Raw genomic sequence first — 26,351 nt, 5'->3', positions numbered from 1 at the left:
CTTATCACGCATTAAAGTGATCAGCTCATGGTCCCCCCCCCCCCTTCCCCAACTTGTCCAGACCGTTCCATTTCAGAGACCAAACATAGGCACCGATTTATGTGGTCACAGGCGCGTGCCCTTTGGAGAAAATAAAGAAGAAAAAAGAGGTAAAGTCAAAAAACACACCTATCAACTTGATAATAATGCTGTAAAATAGGATATCTTTCATCTCAGATAGGATTGGAGATGCTTATTAGCGGAGCACCCTTGGGATCGGTGCTCGTGCCGCCCCAAATGTGTCATGAAATAATACTTCCCCGAGCAGCTGCCCGCCTCGCCCGTGCCAAAAAAAGCTACTGTTGTCAAGTTTAATTGCATCAGTAAGACATATTTGTTACTCTAAATGCATCAAGGAGTAGTTTTCAAACTGTAAATGCATCAAGAAGGAATATTTTTTAACTCTAAATGCATCAAGATGGAATATTATTTAACTGTAAATGCAAAAAGAAGTAGTGTTTTGGTCTAAATGTATCAGTGTGGGTTATTTTTATTTTATTTTATAAATGCATCAAGAAGGAATTGTATTCAACTTTTAAATGCATACAGAAATAGCATTTTGAAGTCTAAATGCCTCTAGAAGGAGTATTTGCTTTTAGATGAGTTAATGCTGTGACCTAGGCCTGTTGTATTTGGTCAATGTGTGCACGTGTGACTTGTACTTTGCTCGTACTTAGAGAAGTATGTTAAGAAACCAAATGATCTGCAGTCTGTGTGTGGAAATATGTGTGCGATGATTTCTTCTGCTGATGCGCTTATTACCTAACATCTTGGATGCTAGGATTTAAAATGAGCTCCAACGTGAAGATAAAGGCACAAAGTGTGTTACGTTGAGATGCTGACGATTTAGAGAGGGGAGAAGACACATGGGTGTGACCGGCTTATTTTTGACCCCCGGGCTCTGGAGCCATATCTCTGCTGGTTTAGGATCAGATCCCACCAGCTCTTCTTCTCTGGTGTGCCCTGCAGTCCGTCTCAGGTTTCCTACCGGCTCAGATAGAAAGATACTCGCAGAAGAGACTACGGCTCATTTCTAGTTTTTACTACAGCACAGTCAGGGAGGCATACCACTCCTTTGTAGCACAATGAAAGTCAGTCTCGTTAAGATAGGACTCACTATGTACAATTCTTTTCCTTCTATTTATTTATGCTATTTCAATCTCCCAAATTTGATTTATTACATTTTCAGCGTTGGCCTGACAGGAGAACTTCTCCTATAAAAGGAAAAGTTGTAATTTATTTGTGCTTCAAGTGTGCTGTTTTCTGGGCAAACTTTCCGCCCTATTTTTTATTAAAATTCTCTTACATAATTGATGACCTACATCTGTTGTCAATTTGCTGGTAAACGGCTCCACTGGCAGTGTTCTCTGTTGCTCTTTCTGGACTTTTTAGTCTGTTTTTAATATTTTATATTATTAGCTTGAACATCTTCAATTCCTTTTCCTCGTGACTAAGAATCAAGAGTAGAGAGGAGTCGAGGCAACGGGCATAAAACAAAATGAGACATCTGCGCTTCAGGGCTGTCATTTTAAAGTGAAGTCAGTTAAATATGCCATGGTTTGTGTACTCCAGCTGTGTGTCACGCCTCTTTTATTTGACACCGGTGATGTCCTTGCTCGTGTGTCCTCGGGCAAACCTCCTCTCTCCTCCATCCTCTCTCCTTGAGATGCATTTTAGGAATTGAGGTGTTCTTGCAGATGATACGCTGAGGTTGGCTTCCCTGGTCACAGGGATTAGGAAGGAAGAGAGAGGAGACAAGGAGGAACAAAACAGGGAAATGAGAAGACTCCCAGGTGTCTCTTGCACAATAAAGTTTTGACATCAGTGGGACTGATGGGTAGAATAATAAGGCTGGTTTTAATCTATATTTCTCTCATTGTCATCAAATCCAATTAAAAAGACCAAAACCAACAATGTGTTTGTGCATCTTTTAATAATTTCAGTTTCCCAAGATCAAACAAATGGGAGAAAACAGTCCATTTGTCGGGGACTATATTTAGCGGCGGAATAATTCATATTTGGTGAGTATTTCGGGCAGCAGGGCGGTGTATGTGGGGTTGAGTCAGAATAAACTACAGTGTGTTTGTCTGTGGCAATGAAGGAGCATGTTCCGGTGCAACAGGGATGTGTTTACTACTTTTTGGACAACAGTGGAGCTCTCTGACACAGGGGAAGGAGACGTAATCAGTGTTGCTTTTGTTCTTTTCCTGGAAGAGAAAAAAATATGAATGTGTTTTGTCAGCACCTTTTAATTAGAATAAAGATAAACTAAGGAATAAAGAATAAAAGGCCGCTGAACTACTAACAAGTCCCAAGAGGCTTTTAAAATTTGTGAGTGGCTAAGACTCATGGGATATGTAGTTGTTGAATGCTAGCAAATTTTGGTTTTGTTATATCTTGGCTAAAATGACAAGTTGATTCAATCAGATACCAATGTACACAAGAAAAACACAGGAACTTAATAACTTGCAGGAATGAATGCATTTCAATTCATTTTCGGTTCAATTATGTATACTATGAATAGTTTGTGTGTGTGTGTCTGTGTGTGAGAGATAAGATATGACTTTTAATATCATCCAGAATTTACCGGATGGCGGTTCATACTTTTACTGACTCACGCTCAAACATGTGGGTTTGATTTCCAGCTACGTTTTCATAAATCTCCGACAGGTATTCCATAATTTCAAATCTGCTGACAGACACAAAAATAGCACTGTTATTTTACCCTCTAACATTAATCCATTCTCTCCACTGCACTCTGTTGGTGCCTTCAAGGGTTCTTTGCATCTGGTGTGTGTGCGTGCGTGCGTGCGTGAGGCTACAGTGGTTTGGGACTGAGTGAGTGCCAGTGGCTTCAGGGTGTCCTCGTAAACAGTGTGTAATCTCCCATCAGTCGTGCTCACTCACAGTTATATAACCAGTGTTCAGTGGGTACTTCCAGCTGCAGGTCCACAAACGTCACTGCAGAAAATGAGTCATATGAATGAACTTGACTCAGAAGAAAAGCGTCCAGTGAATTACTTTGTTCATAATTGTGTTGGTTGGTTTCATTAAAAAGCATATTGTATGCAGTATATGTAGTGTTGTTCATAGGTTTTGAATTTTATATTAATGTTTTCCTTCTTTTCTTCAATAATAACTGTTTTAACAGAGATAAAAACTGTATAAGTCAAGACACCAAATGAATTACTTACATTTTAAGTTTTGGCCCCCCCCAAAAAAGCTTAAGTGAATGATGTCTCTCTCTCTCTCTCTCTCTCATGGGTTGGCCAAATTCTCTGGGAGGGCAAAGTAGAGAAAGGGGCAGTAATCCTGCCCCTTATGACCTCATAAGGAGCAAGATTCCAGATCAGCCCATCTGAGCTTTCATATTCTCAAAAACAGAGCAGGATACCCAGGGCTCGGTTTACAGCTCTCGTCGTTTCTAGCCACGGGGGGGACCATAGGCAGCCTTGTGGAATGCGTGTTAAAAAACCTCATAAAGGGACATTTTCATGCCATGGGACCTTTTAAGAAAAACAGAATTAAACTGAAACAGACACATGTCTACAAAAAGATAGGAAAATCACCTCAATCAGTTAATTTGATCTTAACGTGCATGTGAAAAATAACATCAATCTATTTTGAACATTAATGTCCGTTTTTAGTATATTAAATGTGATTTTGGAAGTATTTTTGCAGATGATGTGAAGGATATCCTGCACTCTGCACAGATTGCTAAACCTCTTGAGGTCAGATTGTTTTCTCAAAGAAGATTTTTTGTTGTTGTTGCTCAGAGCTGACGTGAAGTCACCACATGGAGTGGAGAGGGATTTGTTAGTTAGCTGTGGGGACTCACAGCCACGCTGTTGCTTGCCATATGGTAGCCTGACCAGGCAGAGGCTGTAGCAAGAAAAAGCCGTTTAGGAGATGTCTCTCACTGGTCACTGAACAGTTAATGAAAGTTGGGGATGGAGAGGAAGAGTATAGGTATCATTCAAGTACTACTTACAAGAAGTAATGGTACCAGACTACTTTCTTTTTGGAGGTTCTACCATTCCTATTTTGTATGCTCCACAGAGATCTGCTCTGAAAGCATATAAATAGGACTTTCTTCTATTAATATTTTTTTAAGCGAGGCGTGTGAGGCCCTTTTACATAGACATTTTCGTTGTGATCATTATTTCTTTTAAAATTAAATTACCAATATACAGGAAACAACTGAATTCACTCATTATGAGAGTTTCTTGTCTCCCTCACCTGCGTCCTCTGATAACAGCTGACAGCGTGCCAGCTCCAAATAACTGAAGGAAACCAAAAAATCCCAAAGCAACCCGCCCCCCCCAATTGGGTATTGAATGACGAGGCATTTTTTGATACTAGATATGTCAAAGGCAATTTGGTTAGTGCGGTAAAAGTATTGAATTTGTTACCCAGCCCAATTCAAAACACATCTTAAACAATACCTCTGACGATATTCAATATTGTCCTTATTGTGAACAAAACCAAATGTGTGCTGTGTGTGTAACCGGAGCCTGATATTATTGTCTTTCTCTGTGCCTTAGAGCTTTTAAATACATTTTAATCCTTACTTTCTTCTAAGACCTTACGCTGCCTCGTGTTTCCTCATTGAAATTGGGGTTTTGCTTGTTTTGTGCCGGTTCATGATAATGTTTCCTCACCTCGTTCCTAATTGTCTTTTACGTGAAATCTGTGGAGGGAGGTGGGGGTGTAATTGTCTCCGTTTTTATAATGTGAAGCGCTTCGTGTTCCATGGCCTTTTGTATGAAAACTGCTACAAATGTAGTTTGATTGATAGGTGCATGCTGCATGATAATTGAGTCTGATGAGTTCAACTCCTCAGGTATAGAAATGGGGCATTTTTTTTATACTCAATTCTTTTAGAGGCAATTCGGTCGCTGCCTACAGAGTACTGAATTTGGTTCTTAGCCCTAACAACTAATTGATTAATATTTGCAGCTTTAAGCTTTTTCCTCCAGTTTTAGCAACATTTTTCTCAAAGCTACTGTACCCAATCATTTGTATTTTTCATCACTACGGTCAATTGTAAAGACGTATGTTTTAAGTAGAAAGCAACAGGCTTGTGCCTGAGCGCCACAGAAAAGTCAGGAAGTATTGAAAGAAAAACTAAGGCCTTGTTGGTTTGACACCAGCATTATCCTCTGAGCTTATAAGATATACATATCTGTTCATTTCTGTCTCTTACTTCCTTTTACATCTGATCTTTTCACCTAACACTACAAGTCTTCCTTCCCCCCTTCTCTAACAGGTGAATCCATGTTGTATTGGCAGCATTTTTTACACCATGATGTTACTACTTTTGCCCTTTTTAAAAGCCATACATTTAAGTACTGGTAGTCTAACTGTGAAGCTACCCGTAATGATCATTTAGTGCTTTGGGTCTGTGAAAGTTAAGTGATAAGAGCAGAGATAGCAGCATGCAGGGTCGGGGATGTGGTTGAGAAACTAGTTAATCAGTTAGCCGAAGAGATGCTAATCATTCTTGGCTCCGAGAAGGACGGATAACATCTGTGTAGTGTTTTCTGTTATGTTAAAACGCACATTTGCAAGTTTGTCGAGGTATGAGCGTGATTTCTGCGTCTGTGTGTGGACGGATCCCTGCTGTCCTGGGAAGACCTTTATTTGAATCATGACAGGAAAACCACAGGATTCCCACTTCTTAACCCTCAATGTTTAGTCATGCAAATCTGAGGCAAAAAGCGGGAAGGAAAACAGTGGAAACATGGACGAGACTCTTTCCAACTTGCACTCTCTCTCGCCTCTATCTCTCCTTTGCTCTGTCTTCGTGCTTATATTGTGTGAAGTGAAATTCAGTCAGGAGACAGGCCACCCCTTCTTTTTTATATTTAAGCTGTATTAATCTTGGCATGTCTGTGTTGCCCCTCAATCTTCTTTACTCCCTTATGGAAAAATTTGCAAAAAGTGCAAAGTAAAGAAAGGCATTGTTATTCAGTCTGTCCACATGTATTAATGTCAGCGTTTAGGACTTGATGGATCTCCTAACTAACATCGAACATCAGCGTCTGGCTGATTTACTGACTTGTGAGGCTGGAGGATCGTTCTCAACTCTTGGCTCACGCAGCAGACTGTCTCAGACATAACCTGAGGTCTTGATGCTAGTTCAGCCACGTCCCTTTCGGGAAGTTTAGGTGACAGTAGTCTATATCAACGACGATAAATTTCCGGGATTGTTCAGGTGCCACTGGATATTCCTCCAAATGTCCCTAATGTTCAGCCAGATGTCAGTCCCCTTCTGCTTTCTTTGTGTTGACTTTTTAAGCTCCGGTCAGTTTATGAGGACTATTGTTAACTGCTCCTCGGAGTGCTAGCCAGACTATCTGTCTAATCTGAGTTTTCTGTTGCACGACTAAAACAACTTTTGAACGTACTCGTGATCCACCAAACAAATTCCTTCCCGAGGCAATTTGCAGCGGCAGCACTGCTTCATCTAACGCTCAGCGCCCAAAGATGATAGTGATTGATTTAAAAAAATGCAGATAAACCATTGCGGAATGTCGTAGACTTATCAGACCTTCCTCCACAGCGCTGCCAGATTCGTACAAAAACACTCTGGAATGTTTGCATTTCTCTAAACCAATCACAATAGTCTCGGGCGGTGCTAGGCAACCAGATGCAGCACCGCTGGCTTTGCAAAATAGCCTCGGAAAGGAATTTGTTTTGGTGGAACATTTGCCCCCGGCAAAAGAAACTGGTACAAAAAACAACAAGAAAGCACTGTTTTTTTGTGTGTTTTTTTTTTTTTTGAAATGTGTATTTTAAATAGATGTATTTTCTTGGTTTGGAGGCTAAAATCTCAAGAGAGCTAAGTGCACCATAACTTTTGCCTAAGGTTGATAGAAGTTTCCGACACAAATCCTTTGCAGGAATTATGTTTTACTTTCTATTTCTAATAGAATGGAGTTACCTTGAAAATCAAATAATATAAGACATTGCTGGATTCCACCCTGTAACGTCATGTTTTTAATTCCCGCTTCACGCTGTGCTTCCTAACCTCTACTGTGAGCAGTTTTCCTCGGTTTTAAGAGGATTTACCCCGGCTTCAGTCATTTTAGGTTCATGTTATCTGTCCATAAGATCCACTTGTTAATGTGACTGAGTTAGTTACACAAGCAGCAGGCAACTTGTCAAAGAGGAGGGAATGAGACCAATCTCTTGTCTCTAAAGGGACATTGGGAAATGTAGTAAAATCACTAAGTTAAATTAGATAAAGCTTAGAAAAACAGTTATTACATGACCCTGTCGGTTCGGAGGATATCTGAGACAGCAGAGCTGAACCTTCAAAGCCCTGGTTGGCATTTTCAACTCTTCCTGTCTTTTCCCTCTAGAGGAATCCCCGGCCGCCCCAAAATGGTGTTCACATCCCAACAAGGCTTTCAGTTTGAGATGGATGGTTGTGTCTGGTGGTTGGCAGGGTCTGAGCTGTCACCACCATGACACTTTTATCTTTTTGACTTTGGTAACTTGACTTCACTTTGTAATGATGCCTGCAATTTGAAAAAACCTGATCTCACAGAAGTATGTTAAATGACCATGACCTCTGAACGCCGCATTACGTGGTGCAATGTGTTATATTTCAAAATGTACAGTAGTTAGGACTGGCTTTGCGTTGTGAATTAGGTTTGGTTTTGACGCTGTCTACCTTTTTACTAGGGCTGGATCCAAATATTTGAATATTTGTTTGATGAGTAGGTATTCCAATATAAATGTTGGGATTTGAATTTTTGTTTCCATGAAAAAAAGGGCAATTTAATGAGGTGTTTTGTCGGTATTAAGCCGCTAGCTGCTGGCTAATTTATGCAGCGCTAGGTTGTCCATGTCAGCCGAGAACAGAGTAATGTTGAGTTAAAGGGAGCCTTCTGATGTTTATAGAGGTCTGTATGGTTAATTAGGTAGGTTTTCATCTCTTTTCTTTTTCTATCTTCATCTTTTATCTTTTTCTATGGGGAAAAGGAAAGAAGAAGAAATCAACCTGCGGCTGATGAATGGCTCAGCTTCATGTTAACATGCTGGTTCATTCTCAGCTTTTCTTCCACACTTCCAGTTATGTCCTCCACAGCGTGGGTGTTTGTACATTTGTTTTTCAGTGAGAATCTACAGACACAAGCTCTCGGTAATCATCCTGAAATGAGTAATTCTCCCTGTAATTTGATTTAAAACTAAATAGAAAAATGCATGCTGAAGAATGTCCGTGATTCTGTTGTAAGATAGTTTAGCATAACATTTGTATCATTATCTGATAAAATGGTTCAAATAGCATTTAACTTTGTGACCCTGCGGTGATAAATCGGGTGCTTTGTGTCCTTGTCAGCGTTTAATAACATTGCATCCATCTTTACACTTTGCTGGGAAAATGCTACAGCAGAAATAATGTGTAAGGGTTGCTTCAACAGGGAGGTCAGAGGTCACAGTCTAGCCAAACCACAGAAGCGTCATGTGGCTGGGCCTCATTTGCCCAAAAGCATCATGACTGAAGACACTGTAAAAATGTTTGTAGGTTAGCCTCTGACAAACTTGTAGAAGGCTAAGAGCATCTTCAAAGCTGCAGATTCTGCAGGATGAACGCAATCTTAGGGCTGGGTATCGTAATTTCAATATTTCCGATACCAGTATCGATACCAATACTGTGACTTTGATACCGGTTCCTGAACGTTTCTGTTTTTGATTCCAGTTTTATGAAATCCATCAACAAAAAGAAATTACATTACAAATTACGTCTCAAATGATTTTATTTATTTTTCAGCTCGTTTTTACGTGAGCCTGTCTCTGTGCATAACCTAGAGTTTTTCCTGGGTGTTTTACGATATGTAACGTTAAACAACCAATCACGGACATTATTAGATCTTGGTAGAAGCATGCTGCATGCTTACTGGCTCATAGACTGAGATTTACTCCTTAGGTATGGAAATTGGGTATTGAATGATGAGGCAATTTTCAATACTCTATGCTCTCGAGGCAATTCGGTGCCTAAAAGTTTTGAATTCGGTACCCAGCCATAGCCAAACTGTGTGTTGAATAGGGCTGTTGGAACTAATTTGGAAAGTCAAATATAAATTTATAATAATAATAATAATAATTAATAATAATAATAATAATAGTAAAAAAATCAATACTAATCAAATGTTGAAATTACTATTTGAAAGTGATAGGTTGGCTAACATTAGCTGATCTCCCTCTTCTCATGTCGCGTCTGAACTATAAGTTACGGGAGTGAGAAACACAAGGCATTGTGAGCTAACGCTACGTACTGATTAACGTTAGGGTGGGGAGGTTCACAGGCTGTGGTTGGAATTCAGAAGAAGGATGGGAAATATTTTAACATGACTTTACAATTGACATCCACTGAGCCAAAATGCTGATGTCATCAATAGTTAGCTCGCTTTGGTTTCCTTACTGCGTCTCGAGTTATAGGAGCTTAGCTGGGACCTTCAAGGAAACTTTATGCTAGCTGCCCTTTAGCTGTCAGAGTTGGCTTTGACTTCATATATCGCCTTCTAACAGCTGTATTGACAAGCTACAAGAAACAGGTTGCTTTTAAATCAATTTGATTTGATTGATTGATTGATTTGATTTGTGTTTGTCGCTGTGTGCGCGGTGGAATTTTATGTAAACCGAGAGCGGAGTGCCAGAAATGCAATGCGCCAAGACAAGGCCAGGCACATGTCCCTCTAGTGGACAGAACGTGGAATAACAACCACATGCTTATAGCGGCATTGACAATGCTTAAACCTGAGTAGTGTTGGACATCTTTATAACAGGCTGCATTTGAGCATTGAAAATTCAACTTTAATTTGAATATTTAAAAAACTAATGAAATTCAAATGGTATTATAAAGGAAGACTGATGCTGCTCTAGTGTTGATTCAAAGTTCTTATTTCTTGTTCATTTTCAAGTCTATACTTTTGTCATGAACACTGATTTAGTCAAATGACTGAAATGATTTGATGAAAAATAAGCGATTCATAAATAGACAAAGGAAATAATAACAACTATCACATCACACACAAATATTTTAATCTCTTCTGGCTCAAACTTTCTGTTTTGATTTGTCTTCATTTAGTTTTTAGTAAAACCTCACCTGTACCAAGTCCCCTGAGCTTTAAGTCTTCTTAGGATCGTTGATTTGCAACTTAACTCTTTTCAACCTTGTTACCTGCAACTATTTTTAGTGAAAATGCTCTCTTAAGTCTGCTATAAACTTCCTTTCCCACCACCAAACACCAGACAGACACAGTTAGCAACTAGCTGGGGAACATAGTGGAGGATTTAGTAGCTAAACAGCCAGCTGTTTCCCCTTAGGAGACAAAGTAAAGAGTGAACATTGGACATACATTTACAAGGTGGCCAGAATTACAACTTCAGCTGAATGATAATGTTGCTCCATAACTGCTGGATGTCTATATAAGCAACTGTTTGCCAAATCAACTTAGACATAATAAAGAAGATATTGACATATTTTTTTAATCACACAAAGGCTCTTTGAACAGGACTTGGATGCATTCAACACATGCATTATCATGTTGAATTAAAACACAAAACACTCTTGTAATACTCTTCATTTCTTTCCGGGACAGCAGTATGAGGATTTGATTACTGAAGAAGTGCTTTGATATATTTTCTCCCCAAACAAGATTCCCCAAAGTCTTCTTCAAAATAAGATCATCTCTTTGTTCTATCAACTAAGGACCTTAAAAGATGACAGCCCAGTCTTTTAAATTGCAGTAGGCAGAATACATGAAATGCCTTTTTTATTTCTGCAGTTTCTGTCAACATGAGTTTTAAACATGCTCTCTCTTCTTTTCTCTTTCTTCTCTCCTCTGTAGTCTTTGTTCTGGGATCATTAAATGTTAAGGAGAGAATATGTGAACATTTACTGAGATAGGAAACAGGAAGATAAGAGCAAGTGATCAAAGAAACAGGAATTAGGTATTAGCAGGAAGGACAAGATCCTTTGGTCCTTTTGGAAAGAGTGGTTGGCGCTTTTTAGGAACGGCAATGTCTGAGATACCTCAACAACTATTTTATGGATTGCAATGGAATGAATTTTGTGGGGATAATTCGGATCTTTTGAATAGGGTTGTTTGAGGTACCTATCCATTGTCAGTGTATAACCTACACGCGGCACGACCCCAGTTTGGAGATGCAGGTCAAATTATTGGTTTTGTCAAAGGAGTCTGGTGGCTTTAAAGAGAGCTAACGGCTTCAGTTTTCCATTATAATTAAAAACTAAATCTGTATAAATGGAGTGTAGTAAATACCACATAATTCCCTCTGAGATGTAGTGGAGGAGAAATGTATGAATTGATAGAAGAGCGGAAAATGGAAATAAACAAGTAAATTACATGTACCTCTTAATTGTACTCAAGGGAACACTTGAGTAAATTTACTCTGTTACTTAATTAAGTTTTTAGTATTTCTTATTGAACTATGAAGAGCTTGAGACTTTACTTCAGACACTATTCTGTAAAAACAGAGGCTGACATCATCACTGGCTAAACCCTAATACACTAATTTCCTCTTTCAGCAGGAAGTCATTGAATCATTTCGGCGTTCCTCGTCGCCACAGCAGCAAACAACCGGGTAGAGAAAATAAGAGAGGAGGATGTTTTGAGGAGGGTGGAAGCTGTCAGACAGGGATGGTGCTGATGAGCATGAGGATGGGTGTGGATGTGAACGTCCTGTTTAGAGAAGAGAGCGAGAGAGAGGGACAGAGAGAGAGGGACTTGTTATCGATATCCTCGCTGGAATCTTGTTTCCTCTGTTGGCGTTGGCATTTCCCCTTCTCCTTTTCCCCAAATCATCTGGGAAACAAATGGAGAGGGAGACACCAACATTTGAAAGGAGGACATACAGTAGTAATATGAAACATGGTTATATTTTAAGACGTTGGGTGCTACAGGAAGAGAGACACACAAGTAGGAAGATGGGTGCCATTGTGAAAATCGTTATCTAATAAGGAGAGAATCTAAATGCAGATGGCGCCATCCATCTGTAAAAAGTATCATGAGACTTATAAATACTGTAAAACTATTGCACTATATCTGTTAAATGTGAGGCTTATTGCCTTAAACAACAGACTGGCGGAATTAAGGCCTCCATGTTTGCTCTGTTGCATATTTAGTGCCAGGTTGTAGTTTCCCTTTTTTTATTTTTCTATTTTGGAGCCATTATCAGCGCCGCACCCACCTTGGAGAGACTTTTTGTTTTAGGTTACCAGGCAAGTGTGTGTCTCGCAGTAGAACTGTTGCTGAGAACTTAAAACCATTTGAAAGGTTTCTTCATGTGTCATGTTTAAAAGATATCGAGCTGTCAAATTAAATCTGAATTGACTTTATTGTCATTGTAAGTGACACCTACAACACCTAAGATCATAGAGCAGAGAATGGAGAGATGGTTAAAGGATTAGGCTTCTTTTCTGCTCCTACGTTTTGACTTCTTAGTGTTACCTTGATGTTACTCGCCATCATTTGATTTATCCAACTAGTTGAGGATTTGAACCGCCAGCCTCTTAGTCCACCATTGGACAGTCTTAAGAGCCACAATGCATTCTGTCTGCTTCCCCCTCAAAGGCCAACACTGTTGGTGCCAAAACGTGTGCGTCAAAGTTCAGAGAAATCCTATTTCCTCATGATTTATATTTTGTCAAATATAGTGTCAGACTTGACCACATCTTCATCAACAACTCTCAGGTATCTGTTGATCTCCATATGTCATGGTAAATGCAGTCATAGGACAGAACTTACTCTATTTAGAAGCCATTAAGTCCTAATCTCGTATTGCTTTGTGTGCACGGCTATCTACCCATAAAGGACTCTGTGACCTGTCCAGTCTTGTCTGTCCTCAGAAAAAAACCCTGACGGGGAACGAGTAATGCTCTTAATCTCAGAGTAACTGCTAGATGAGTTACATACAATCTGCAGCCTGTGAGCCATAAGCCATAAAATGGTATCCCAGGACTTTTTTTTATCAGCCACAATAAATGATCACTCAGCATTAAACGTGAAACATCACGGAAATCCAGATAACAAGAGGGTGAACGACGTTCTGGTTTATAATGACTCGTTATTTATTTGCACAGTGAGAGTGTTTTTGTCCATGCTTGAAGATGCGTTACACAATGCAGTACTTGGCGTGACTAGATGCATAGTCATGTAGCAGCATGAGAAAAGTGATCCAGGTAACTTTATAGTCAAGAATCATTTAATGCTGCCAAAGGTGTGTTTTGCTACTGGATATATCTGTGTGTGAGTGCGGGTTCATCAATAAGGGATGGCTTCACACGTCAAGTCCCAAGCTGGGAACTAAACCCTTGTCTATCCTTTAAATAAAAACTACTTCCTGTAACATTATGTTAACTCAACTCTGTTGTTCTTTACTCCTTAAAATTTGTAAAAGTTTTTATTCAGATTAGTCAGAAAGCAAAATATTGATAACTAACACAATTTGTATTCTATCTGTGCATTTATGATCTGCTCATGTTTAATGAATCAATTTGTGTTGTAGTACACAATTTAGACTGAAGGTGGCGGTGTAGTCAAGGAAGTGCTATCCTGACATGCTGTGTGTGTGTGTGTGTGCGTGTGTGTGTGTGTGTGTGTGTGTGTGAACGCACGTGTGTGCGTTCATTAGCCATCCTGTTTTTATGCAGACAGCAAGAGTCAGCACACAATGTTTGAGGACATCAGCTACACAGCCATGTAATGTCACTCAAGATCTTTAACCTGGAAGTATGGCAGCGATGCAGGAAGTGAGGAAGATCAAAAGAGGACAGCGAGAAGCCGGAAGACGCCCCGACCGGTGTGTGAAATCCATGAGATCAATGGAAAGAACAGGTCAGGGTGTCCCAAGGTCAAGAGTAGTTCTACTGTTAAAAGCACGTTTCTGCATTATGCAACAGCAAACTGCTGGTCATATCAGTGGTGTAAAAGTAGAAATATACCAATACTTTGTCAGTTTATAACAATATTTATCCAGTAGATAGTCTAATATGTAACATGCTTTTTAATACAGATGTGTCTGAAACACTGACGCACATCCAGCTTCCTGTTGAGATTTTAAATTGAAGTAGTGATGGCAGAAATGAAAATGAGTTTAGCACCCATAGAAAAAAGAAATATTCCAGAATCCAATATTCTAGCTCCACACAGAAGGTTGCCCATTACTGTATTGCTGTCTAATGACAGACATTTGATCACCGCACAGCTATAACCGGAAAATATTTGACAGCAACAATTTAAAAGAAAGATAATGCATTAAATTGTACTCTGAATTCAGAAGTTTATGTTTTTCATGGCAGCTATAGAGAGACGCGAGAACAGGCTGCCGTGCTAAGTGAATCTTAACCCTCTTTGCTACTGAGTTCTGTTTATTTGTAGTTATTCCCAGAAACGTGTTCATCTCTCCCGGGTACCGCCCGGTATACGAGCCTTATACGATAATCAGGGTCATCAAATGTGGACTCAGCTATTTTGTCCGCTTTTGTTTTGGGCCCAACAGTTGGACTGCTGACGGACATTTTCCAGGCACATTTAATGTGCACGCACACACACACACACACACACACACACACACACACTGGCTCTGCACAGCTGTTGAAAGAAGGATTTTGTCAATTTAATGATTTCAATAGCAAAGAAATGAACAAACTATGGCATTTTGTGGGATTAATATAGTAATTTTGGTGAAATTACAAAATCTCTCAAGTAAATACAAGTTTGGATTAATATTACTTGAAACAGACTTAATACATTTTATTATAATATAATATAAAATAATTCTTCTCCTCCAATTAAACCTCTGTTTTTCCCTCAGGTCTCCTCCGTTCATCCACTGCTCCCCTGTCTGTTCTTTTTATAGTGCTTTTATCCCGTTTAAATCCTCCTCCACTCACATTAACTCCCTCCCTCTCTCCTGTTTTGCTTTTTCTTTCCTTCTCTCCTTCATGCTCTTCCCCTATTCCCTCTTTTTCTACCTCCCTCTCTTACTTCCTTGCCAACCTCCTTTTCTTATTCTTACTTCCTTTCCTCCTATCGCTTTTGTTAAATAGTTACCGCAATGCAAATTCAAAATACTGGAGAGAGTCGCCTCCCGCCCCCTACTCTCCATTCTCAAAGTTCATGGAGGTTGCCAGACTGAGACTGCAGCATCCACAACAATGTTGCTAGACGCTCCTCTCACTTAGCCCGACCTTACTCCACAGAGCAGCGGAGTAGCTAACGTTAGATGCTAGCTATATTGTCAGTCCTAAATGCCCGGGCTCATGTGGAGCTTTGTACCCAACTGACTTTTTTAGGCTTACAATTATGGTAGGAACCGCTAAGAACACAACAACCTTGCCATCCTCTCCACCCGACGGACGGACGGACGGACTCACTTCCTCGGCTTAGAATTACAGTGGGAACCGCTAATAGGAACACTACCTCTCCATACGACTGAACAGACTTTATTGGCTTAGAATTACGGCAACAATCGCTAAACACACTGCAAACTCATGGTCCGATTTACACCCTCCCCTGCAGCAGGGTTAGCATGGCGCCGTTAGCCAGAACCAGTTGGGATTGCTTTACTGGCTGTTTCTCAATTTGTTTTTGAAAGTAGTCAACTCAGGTACTATATAATTCAATGTGAGTACACAAATGTTGAAATTATGTAAAATCCCTGTCTCTTGTAGCCGTAAAAAAATTAAATTAAGCTAATGCTTAGCAACCTATTCAGGAGGAAATAAACCAACTCAGCGTCCTTTTGGTCTCTAAGCTGTCATTTTTCAATTACATCTCCAATATTTACCCATCATTTGTTACGTCTCTGGTCACGCAACTGTTAGAAACTTAGTTTTTTTTTTTTTTATAGGTTATGTAGAATCTGTCTGTTGATTCTGTTTGTTTGCTGCTTTCGTGGCTGTGCTAACGTTACAGCTGTAAAACCAAAATTTCAAAGGGAGAAAATACTGGCATTAGCATTGCTCCCTCCTTAATGTCTTAACTCCCTCTTGCTCTCTTCATTTCTTCTTCTTCACTTTTCCTTCACCTTGTTCCTGATTCCCACTTCTTCTCCCTTTCTCCCTCCCTCCATTTTCTCTCTCTCTCCTGCCCTCTCTGTTGTGTTTATGTTCTTAGCTCCTGGAAGTGGAATCAGTATGCGCTGCTCCTCCTCTCTCTAAGTCACTTCTCCCTCCCCCTCTTTCTCGCTCACTCAAAAGCCCACTTGCTACTTTACCTCTGAGCTGCTGGTCGACTCATCCGGCTCAGTGCTCAGAGATGCTTTTGAGTGTATGAACAAAGTGTGGATAAACGGGGCTAAAACATCTAGCAGCACCGATTGCAGGGGATTTTAATTGAGAGAAAGTGACACCCCAATACAGGTATTGTGTTTGTGTGCGTGTGTGTTTTTAGTGAACTTGAACATCTCAGAGGCTATTTGCTGGTGTGTGATGGTCATACTTAAAATTTTCTTCTTTAACGTGAAAAAGTTGATGAATGATTTGAATCAGGTTGGTGTCATAAAGGGACACAAAATCTCAGTGAATTTTCTTGTAAAGTAATATATATAATTTAAAAACTCTAATGAAGAAATCTCAACAAGTGAAGATACATTTTAGAAGTTGTAAGAGTAGTTTGTCTGAGAATCTGTCCTGCTTTTCCCCCAACAGTCTTGTATAAAAAAAAGAAAAGAGAAAGAGTCTTATTCCTTAAAGCTCACGGCCCTCTGGGGAGCTCCGATGGCTAAGAGTAGTCAGGTGCACAACTTTGTAAACACCATTAATTCATTCTTTAAAAATGGTAGACAAGGTTACTTAATTAATCCCCCCAATGGGATCAAGCTTTTAATTTACACACAATAAGGAGTCTTGGATCTCACACTTCTCAAATGTCACATGTTTTTCACAAAAAATTTGGCTTAGAGGAGTTGAATAACGTTCCAACACACAAACTATAATTAGACCATAATATTTGTGCCATGTCAAAAGAAGTGGACCAAATCTTCAAATGTAGTCCTGCTTTCTTGCTCTCCTTTTTTAGTAGGTTTTCATTTTGCAATGCTAATTGAAGTGCATTCTCACACACACATACACACACACACACATACATACACGCACACACACACACACACACACACACACACACACACACACACACACACACACACACACACACACACACACACACACACACACTGCACTTACATTGACTTGCATTGAATTCAAGACAGCAAAGAGTCTGTGTGATCCCCTAAAACTCTGTGGGAGCATGCCACTATAGTCGCCAAGAAGTGACACAAGATGTCTGCTGTGTAGAAGCAATACCTGTTTCTTTAAGTCTTTAGCGCTGCCAAGGAGCCTATTAGTGTCGCCTGTTTGTTTGTTTGTTTGTTTGTTTGTGTGTGCGTGTGAGTGTGCCTTCTCGCCAGTGTCTGTGCATATGAGTAAGAAGCACCTTTGCATACTAATGCATGCCAGGCTCAGTTGTGATGTGTTTTCTGAGAGCATCCTAATAAGACTCTTTATTATTTTGATGAGAACACAACGTAGAGTTGATTCATGGAGCCATGGCAGGATCTGTGCAAATTATTTATATGAATTACTGAAGTGGAGGGGGGGAACATGATTAATGAAAAAGGGAAAGGGGTTCAGGGATGAGAGAACACACTTGAAGAAATGCTTTTTATACTGGAAAACCTTTTATTGTACACTTTTGTGGAAAGTATGTATTGTTAATGTGTACTTAACGCCACTGAGCTCCAGAGTACCTTCTAAGTGCTGAGAGGAGACATGAAGCAAAAAGAAAAAGCAGGTCACAGTTCCCCTAGTGATCTATATTTAAAAGAGTTGATAGAAAGAGCCGACTGTAAACTTATTGTACGTCACTAATGAAGCAGCAAAGCCTTCAGGGCAACGAGAGTGAAAATATATACATATTGTAAGATGGTGAACTGGGAAGCCCATACAAACAGAACACAAAGCTCAGTTTGACTTCCTATCAAGACACTTTTGAAAAGAAAAAAAATAAAGCTTCTTTGAGTGTTAAATTGTTTTTGCATGAACACCTGAATTTTAAAGTTTAAGAAAATTATGTGTTTCAAAACATACAAAAGGATGCAATACATGTTTTACAGGTCAGCATACATACAGTACATACAATGGATACTGTATCCTAGTATTTCCTACTATTATTAACTAATGTATGTTTAGCATGTAAACTCTTCTGCATATTACCTTTTTCATAAACTACTCATCCATGCAAATATGTTGAAATGCAACCTGATTAGCATTTTTCAATGAACACAATGACGTCGAGATTTAAAAAAAAAAATTGTTTAACCTACAATATTCTCTCATAGTAACTAAAGCGTGATTAAAATTTGCATGGTTATGTTTGAAAACAAACTAGGATGTGTTTATTATTATTTAACCTTAAAGGAGAATTCCGGTCAATTTCAACACGTAGCTCTGTTGTTTGTGAATTTGGAGTGCTGTCAGTAGCAAGAAAAATGAAACCAATCAGTGCTATCTACACGTGTTATCCTCCTGCTAGAGTTAGCACCCAACAGGCTCAAACAGGGCAAGTTTTAAATGTGTTTTTAGCCTCGGAACATGCTCCAAATGACATTAAAAGTGCATACCCATGTGCAGTGATTCCTTCCGAGGGAACACAGCGAATCTGACTGCTGCAGATGTGACAGAAAGGCATAACAATTGGGTTAATCCATACCTCGTGTTTTCTGGTGAATATATATATATATATATATATATATATATATATATATATACTTTAAATTAACAGTACTTGCAGAACGATTCATTCTCAATGTCTATATTCTAATAATTAAAAAAACTGAATGGGCTGTGGCATTTCAAGTTAATTTTAGGTTAATGTAATTGTGCTTACCAAATATTCTGACTTACAATTCGGGTTACCTATCAGGGTTCAACTTTGCATTATTTCCCAGGGGACAGTGAATGTTGCACACATTTATCTAGTGAGGACACACGGCTTGGACAACAAGTAGGCTATGTGGCTTTACAGCCAAGCAGGGCCGGGAGGGTTTTTAAGATAAATACACGGGTTGTATATTAACCCTATGTGAACGGATGCTTCACATATGACCAAGCTGAGAATGTGGAGCAGTGGTAGTTACAGGAGATCCAAGCTAATAACTGCTACTGAAGGGCGGGTCTAGACGTGGCCATAGTGGGATTCGTAATATCGCGGGCGGTACAGGGAGCTGGACGCACTGCCGGCGGGGCCGGAGCCGCATCAGAATCGTTTATAATGCCAATTGATTCTGATGAATTAATATTAAAAAATAAAATAAAAACGGACGGTCAACCATGTTATGAGTGTTGGCGTTGAATAGTTTGTCCACCAGAGGGCGTCCACAACGTCCTTGTTGGCAACAAGGATGTTGTTGTTGTTTCATATCTTAAATTTGTATTTTTATGTATTTTATTTATCAAAACTTAATATATTTTGATGTTTCTCTATTCTGTTGTGACAATAAAAACAATAATTATCATATTAATTTAGTGAGAACTCATTAATAACTAACAAATAACTAATTTTAGGCAAATCTGTTTGTGGATTTTTTTTAAATATATATATATATATATATATATATATATATATATATATATATATATATATATATATATATATATATATATATATATATATATATATATATTGGCCGATATAACGGTCTGTCATTAGATTTTTAAATAACTAAATATTTGATTGGATTCAACCTTAAAAATCCTTTATCGGTCGCGCTCTGGTATGAAGATGTGCACATGTGTCAGTGAAGCATTGTTTTGGTTCATTGGACCCCCCTTTCCTCTTTCATTCTGTATGTTTTGTCTATGTGGTTTGAATTGTGTCCCTTCATTGTTCCTGGTATTGACTTCAGCCACAATTGGACAGAAGATCTAATAAAAGAGTCCCTGATCTGTACTCCAATTGTTGAATCAACTTTATAGATCTCTGACAGTCAGCCCTCAAACTTTGAAGAACCAGCTCTGTGTGGTCAAAACCTCAAACACTTCATTGTGTTGTCATTCTTCTTTGAGTTTGTTCTTCGTGACAAGTTAGGTTTGGCTTTTCTTGAGATAAATAAACACCGTCTGCCCATGCTGCCGCAAACCACATGCACAGTTCAATGTGGTTACAGTCTTGGAAATTTGTTGTATTAGGTTACAGCATTTCCCAGTTTTGATTTCACATTTGTTTATATTTTCACCAACAAAAATGAACAAAACAAGCCAAACAACACACACACAAATGAGCGAATCAAATCAAGCGTATCAGATTGACTCGGCCTAATTGAGTTTCAGCACAAGTGATTGAAAGCATATAACATGATCACAGCATTACATGTGGAAACAGGGAACGCATTCACGCTTTTAATCAGAATGATATGAGGAACATTCAACAAGGCTTTAATTTAAATGATACATTCTTTAAATTGCTGGTTCCCAGTCCTGTTTTGGTGCATGTTGGGTTAAGGAAGGTGAACAGAAAATGTCAAGAATGCATATCTTATCTACGTGTGTAACAACAAGAAGGGGCAATCATGTGGTGAATGAAGAACGTAGCTTAGCAGTAGAGAAGTCAGTTTCAGCTTGAATAACACTAGCTAACAACAGCTACTGGTCATTCAAGACCAAGTAATGAATGGACGTAACAGCAAAAACCCTGAGTGTAATGAACAAAGTGTTTTGCAGCTGATTGTATAAGTTATGTGCGTGTGTGTGTGTGTGTGTCAGTTTTCATCTTGTGTGTCTCATTTATGACTGTATGCTAATTGTATAGTGGTTATTGTTATTATCAAGGTGTATAGATCCCCCTTCCGTGCAATATCACATACTGAACTTATAGAGGAAAATGTGCGCTGTGATGAATGTTGTTTTAGACATATGCACATCTGTTACAGAGACAGCGGAATTAAACGAGACAATGTATAGGTTTCTCTAAACAGACTGGCCATGCGTCCAGACATTTATCCTACATGTCAGTTCTTACCCGTGACATTTCAGAGAGCAAACCAACTTTCCCATAGTATTGTTTTCCACTGAGCCATGTTTTCTTTTAAGACATTGTATGTCCCTCTGCCTCACCAGCCTCTGCGGGCAACTTTCACCACAGTTGACTTGTCTGGTTACATTTAGCATTAAGGCCAAAGCAATTTTCTCCAATCAAGCTGTGCTGTTTGGGTTGAGGCCGGCTGAATTATAGTCATGAGAAAGTCAGACGTGGAAGTATACGTATAGACATACAGAGGGAGGCAGTTATTGCAAATATGAAGGGTTACGGGCTGCTTTAAATGGTAAAGGCGTGAGGTTGATTGTTTACAAAAGAGTGATTATATAAAGGCTTGTACTCTACTTTGTAAGATTTAAGTGAATTTATAAGCTCTGGCAAGGTTCTTTCAATCGTTCCTTCAAAGAGAGACTATTATTTTTGGAAAAAGAGATAACACAATCTTGAAACTGAACAGATTCGAGTGGGTGAATCCAAATGATTTTGGGGATCCTCAGACTTTTCCTCTAGCTATAGGTTGGGATTTGTTGTTTTGAGTGAAATGGATAGAACTGTTGGATGTTCTACCATGAAATTAGTTTCACATATCCAAGCCCCTTTCAGGAGGAATTGTAATCACTTTGGTGATCCTCTGACTCTTCATTTATGTCCCCATTGATTTGTCCCATACTGATTTATTACCAAATACTGTTGCATGATGTTTAACAGGAACATAATGAGCATCATTCAAAAGAGATTTGCAAAGGTGAAAAGGGAGACTTAAAAATTAGTGAATATTTTCTGCTTTATAACATAGATATATCGCAAGTAAAAAAAAATCTGCCCACGTTGTCCTCCATTGCCTCCCCATTTTATTCATTGTGGTCTTTCTTTGTTCTTATAGTCTGTAAAAGTTTGGCCAGGGCACGGTGCTGGCAAATATAAGGCCTGGACTGGTTTTGCAGACAATTTATAATATATTAGTAAACACAAGATTAACAATAGTTAAAATGGCAAAAAGTTTCTTAAACTCCCCCAATTTTACACATCCAGATCACTTTCTGTTGCATAAGATGATACAACTGGGTACGTGAAACAAAAGCGTTGTTTAATGTCGTCTCGGGGTCTAGTCCGAGAAACTGGCGTGTCGTGGTTTGAGCTTAGAGACAACACATTTTGAACAACAAGAGTGTGTTTAAAAACGGATGATTTTGGAGATGTATCAGCGGAGGAAACTCATGCTGCCTTCTTGGGTATAGGTCTCTTATTAAAAAGAGATAACAGTCTCTATGAGGCTTCTACCTGGATGAAAGGAAGAATGGGAGGAAAAGAGGAGGAAGGAACCAACAAACAAATGAATAAAGCAACCAATGTAGGGGAAAAAGAGAGGAAGGAAAGGGAGGGGGAAGAAAGTAGAAGAGCAAAAAGGATGAAGTAAAGGAAGGGAAGAAAGGAACGAACGAAAAGACGAAGAAAGTGATAAAAAGAAAAGAGGAGTGCATTCCCTCTGTGTTGTGTGGATGTTTTAGTTTATTGGTGTACCCGCTGTTGTGCAAAATTCCTCAGACCTAATGCTCATGGCTTCTCAATGGGCTCTCAATGGCTCGAACTCTCTCACACACACACACACAAACACACACACATATAGATTAAAAACACATTTCTCTTCGACCTCTCTGAAACATGTCTGGTTCTCCTTAACTTATGAGTGTCGCATCGCTCCATCAGAACAACAACAACTACACTCCCACACTTATTTTCTTGACTTCACTTTGTTTTTCCTGTTTACTCTGTCTCTCCTAAAACCTCTTGTTGTTTGTCTGCTTCGCTCCATCCTGTTAGTCAATGTTCACCCCGTCTGCCGTTCCCCCTCTGATGCTTTGTTTACGGGGCTCAATATCACTAGTGGAGGGGGAATTTTAAGTAGTCAACTAATGTCTTACTTGGTAAATACTCCATCATAAGTAAAAATCTTCTTTAGATGTCAGTAGAGACAGCAGCTATAAGCTTCTGGGCAACCTACCACATTGTAGCCCACAGTCTGATGCCTTGTTCTCGACTGAGATCTTGAGTTTGATAATGTTCTCTGAAAACAGCTGATGATGGTTTCTCTCTCCTCATCTCGTTAGGGGGACCACACGTGGGCGACCATGTTGGGTCAGAGTGTGCGGTTACAGCCGATGCCCATCCAGAGCCTGTCGGAGCTGGAGCGAGCCAGGTTACAGGAAGTTGCCTTATACCACCTGGAGGAGAGGGACCTGGACTTCAAGATCAGCATCCCGAGAGGTACGCAAATGTTTTCTCTTGTTGAGTTCAGACTCTTTTTTTTCTCACCAATGTCAGGTTTTTTTTGTTGATTTGGGTGCCTCTCCGTCCAACATTTACAGGAATAGTTGGTGGTACTTTTTTGCTCTTTTGCCAAGAGTTTGATCAGAAGAGTCACACCCTTGTCTGTATGGAGAGTGGTATCAATCTTCACACCTAACTCTTGGAGAGAAAACAAATTAGCATATCCCCCAAAATGTTGAGGTATTTCTTTAAGATCTTGCTGCCAATTAGCAACCTTTGTCAATTCTTTGTCTTCTGTTGAACATGTCGACTTTTATGAAATCTTGGATGTCAGAGCACACTGTCATGTTTCAAGACTTTCGTTATGTCTTGAAATGAGTTTGGATCAATCTTAATACAAACTACACACAATTTGCAGCTTCAAATGTGGAATATAACGATTCAAAAGGGTCAAAACGCAAACCCGCCGCGCTCAAATGGCTTGTCAGATTGTGCAGGACTAATCCGTGATGGAATATTACTGCGTATTGTCTTGATTCTGGACGGAAGGGCCCACTTTAATGTTTTGTCATGCTTGTGAAGAGGAGTGGCCGCTCGGAGGTTAGAGATTTAGGCCAGTTGAGTGTGAAGCAGGAGGAGGTTGAGGAAAAGCCTGTGTATTTAGTTGCCTCTATCTGGTCAAAGAAGGCATTCCATGCACATGTGTAAGCAATGACGTTGTTAGTTATGATAAGAAAGGTCGAAGGATGCTGCACGATGTGTTTGTTCTTCCATGTGTCTTGCTCCATATCTCAAAACACCACTGACAGGATTTTGAGTTCAGTTCAGGATATACGGTAGGTTCACACAGCCTCAGGCAGTCCTCAGGCGGTCTGGGGGGAAACGCAGGTCTTTCCACTGATTTTGGTGGGTTAATGCTGCAGCTGTGGGGGCCATGGGGGGGGGAGCCAGAAAAATTTGGCAGGTGAAAAGTTGAGACGGATTCAACTTTTGGAGAAAAGCAACCCCACGCTGCGGTGCCCAGTTAAATAATTGCGATTATTTTTAACTGAGATTGCGATTTCCAAATGATTCATGATATGGGAGGGAATGATCATTTTTGTATCATTACTCTCATTTTAATTAAAAAAAGTGAAGAAGAAAAAAATAATTTTTTTTGTACTAGTCCGTATTTTGATTTGGACAAAGTTTGCGGTTAATTGTGCAGCCATAGTGGCCAGGCATGTAACTGGCAATCAGACTCGTCGGTGTGTTTTTGAGGCGGTGTTAGATTCCCGGACTGTAAATGGGAAACAGAAATGTAAAGTCTACGGTGCTACATTGTGCAACAGGACGTCTTACAATGTGGCCAGTCGCCATTTATCTTGATCTGATCTGAGCACACCTTTACATATTGTGTCGGAGAAGTGAGCAAACTGCTAACTACTGAAAACTATATTAAAAATATCATCTTTCTTAGAAAGCCACGTCCTGCTCTGCAACATTGTAAACAAATAATAATATGATAGTTGAAGTAAAAACATATTTGACACAAATTATATTGCAGCAGAGTATTTTTCTATGTTTGTAACATGGGATCTTTAGGTAAGAATGTCAAGCCTCAGTGAAGACGGTTGTCCTTAACAGCCTAACAATTCCATCAGCTCTAGTTATCTTTTAATACTAGAGGGAAATACCTCAAATAACCATCAGATAACTCACTATTCATGAGAAAATGTGTTACTACTACTACTGAAAAATTGTCTGCAGTGGTTGGAAGGACATTTTTTAGATTTTGAGCTAGGACAAAAAGCTAAACAACTGTGGGACTATTATGTCCTGGCTTCTATTTTGAGTTCCTTACAGCAGGAGGACTAGCCTAAAATACTTTACACCTCATGCCTTTTTATCTTGACATCCCAAGATGTGTGATTTCTTTTCTTTGCTCTGCAATTTATGTTTAAGTACACTTTAAGTTTGTGTAAATTAACAATGAAAGCTGTTTAGGTGTGTTTTTAACAGAGGGAGTAGAATGTCAATAAAAGTAAACAGTTGACATTTCACAATACATTATCTTCTGTTAATTTTAATACATATATTTACTATACATTGTCATTAAGACTATTAAAATTTATGATAAATAGAAGGCTATAAATAGATCCAGTGTCCGGTGATCGGTATCAACCAACACTACTTCCAGTAATCGGTGATCGGCCCCAAAAGTCCTGACCGGAGCACCCTTAGAAATAGTGTTTGTGTGCATTCGTCACATCCGTCTGAGCTCTAAAGTCCAGCCAATAAAGTAAAGGATAGTTTGACCAACAAACTGTAAATCTTTCTTTTGCAAGCAAATGTTTTAATTCAGTATAGTCACACATTGTGGAAAAGCACCATCAAACAATCTGCTGAGACATGAGAGTGTGTCCGAGGACACTTCCTTCAAACACTTCATAGACCGCAGACTGGGAGTGTTTTTAATCTCGTGTTTACTGGGCTTGGAGATGTCTCGAGGTTCACCGGGTATAGCTTGTACTGAGAAACAGCTGATTGTAGAAGTTTGTGTGTTTATGTGTGTGGAGGATCTGTCGTTAGCCTTTCTCCTTTGAGACCGGTCCCTGGGCTGCTTTTCTCAGACTCAGCTGCTCTCTCCCATACTGTTTTTCTCTCTCAGGGTTATACAGTAACCCCCGGCATGCTGAACTTTGACCGCAGGCCCAGTTTACACGTGATCTCAAATACTGTCAACAGCGACGCTCAGTTATTCTGTAGGTCACCTGCTGTCATGGTTTTGATGCCCATTTGGATAAGAAAATATATACATTATTTTACTATACTGTATCTTCTATTTTCACTTACGTTTGGTGCTTCAGTATCCTTTTTCCCCCCACTAGAATCGTATTCATTTATAAGATATGTTATACACATACAGTGGGTACGGAAAGTATTCAGACCCCTTTAAATTTTTCACTCTTTGTTTCATTGCAGCCTTTTTCC

General features: G+C 39.4%; 1 protein-coding gene across 2 annotated transcripts in view; it reads left to right on the top strand.

Moving 5' to 3' along the window:
- Positions 1 to 26,351, top strand: part of arhgap36 (Rho GTPase activating protein 36) — a 55,148-nt gene that overhangs the window by 6,319 nt on the left and 22,478 nt on the right. Inside the window, exons 1-2 of one of the 2 annotated variants that reach the window (XM_034857122.1) lie at positions 16,221 to 16,438; positions 23,219 to 23,375. In XM_034857122.1, the coding sequence (XP_034713013.1) occupies positions 23,240 to 23,375 (136 nt within the window). In that variant the 5' untranslated portion in view covers positions 16,221 to 16,438; positions 23,219 to 23,239. Of the gene's footprint in view, positions 1 to 16,220; positions 16,439 to 23,218; positions 23,376 to 26,351 lie in introns of those variants that run through there. The other variant, XM_034857121.1, reaches the window with a different exon arrangement.

Source organism: Etheostoma cragini, chromosome 19 (assembly GCF_013103735.1).
Source record: "Etheostoma cragini isolate CJK2018 chromosome 19, CSU_Ecrag_1.0, whole genome shotgun sequence".
Lineage (NCBI taxonomy): Eukaryota > Metazoa > Chordata > Actinopteri > Perciformes > Percidae > Etheostoma > Etheostoma cragini.
This window is presented reverse-complemented; position numbering and strand designations above follow the sequence as displayed.